General features: G+C 57.6%; 1 protein-coding gene across 1 annotated transcript; it reads left to right on the top strand.

The window, feature by feature from the left end:
• Positions 1-6: 6 nt before the first annotated feature.
• Positions 7-1,000, top strand: LOC113979265 (class I histocompatibility antigen, F10 alpha chain-like; the record flags this gene model as incomplete). The annotated part of the gene is made up of 3 exons (XM_027706711.1): positions 7-263; positions 450-725; positions 974-1,000. Coding segments are annotated over exons 1-3 (502 nt in total), but the record flags the coding sequence as incomplete, so codon positions are not given.
• Between the last annotated feature and the right edge of the window lie 6 nt (positions 1,001-1,006).

Raw genomic sequence — 1,006 nt, 5'->3', positions numbered from 1 at the left:
TCTCCACTCCCTGCGTTACCTGACTGTGGCAGTGACGGAGCCCAGCCTGGGGATCCCTCAATACATGGTATTGGGATACTTGGACGGGATCCCCTTTGTGCGCTACGACAGCGAGCGGGGCCGGACGGAGCCACTGACGCTGTGGATGGCGGCCGGAGCCGAACCGGGATATTGGGATGGACAGACCCAGATCGTTCAGGGGAACCAGCTCGTTGCTGCCCACAACCTGAATGTAGGGCGGGATCGGTACAACTGGAGTGGGGGTGAGTGGAGGAAGCCAGGGAATGAGGGGATCTGTGAAGCTGGAATGGGATCCATGGGGCTCCAAGGGGCCGGAATGACACTCTGTGGATCTCCATTGGACTCTGGGGCTCCACAGGGCTGGAATGGGGCTCAGTGGGTCTGGGACACAATTCCAGGGTCTCCATGGATCCGATGCCACCCCCCAGGTCTCCACACGTGGCAGCGGATTCATGGCTGTGACCTCCTGTCCGACGGGAGCGTCCGTGGATCCTATCGGCAAGGATACGACGGGCGGGATTTCATCTCCTTCGAGCTGGGATCCAGGAGCTTCGTGGCGGCCGATGGAGCTGCCCAGATCACCAAGAGGAAATGGGAACACGATGGGATCGTGGTGGACCATTGGACACATTACCTAAAGAACATCTGTCCGGAATGGCTCTGGAAATATGTCGGATACGGACGGGAGGCGCTGGAGCGCAAAGGTGAGGAAGACAGAATTCCCGTGGGAATGTGGCATTTGGGAATGAGGGATTTGGGAGGGTGGAACTGAGGAACGCGAGAATTCCCATGGGAATTCTGTGGGTGAATCTGAGTCATCCAACTCCCATGGGAATTCCATGCATGGATCCCACCGTTGCCAGATTCCAATGGGAATTCTGTGGATGGATCTCCCTCCAATCCTATTCCCATGGAGATTCCAAGGATGGATCTCACCATTATCCCATTCCAGATCCCCCCGATGTCCACGTGTCCGGGAAAGAGG

The sequence above is a fragment of the Neopelma chrysocephalum genome, unplaced genomic scaffold (genome assembly GCF_003984885.1).
Source record: "Neopelma chrysocephalum unplaced genomic scaffold, ASM398488v2 Primary Assembly neopelma1_64160, whole genome shotgun sequence".
Lineage (NCBI taxonomy): Eukaryota > Metazoa > Chordata > Aves > Passeriformes > Pipridae > Neopelma > Neopelma chrysocephalum.
Note: the sequence above shows the minus strand (reverse complement) of the source record. Positions and strands in the feature narration are given on the sequence as shown.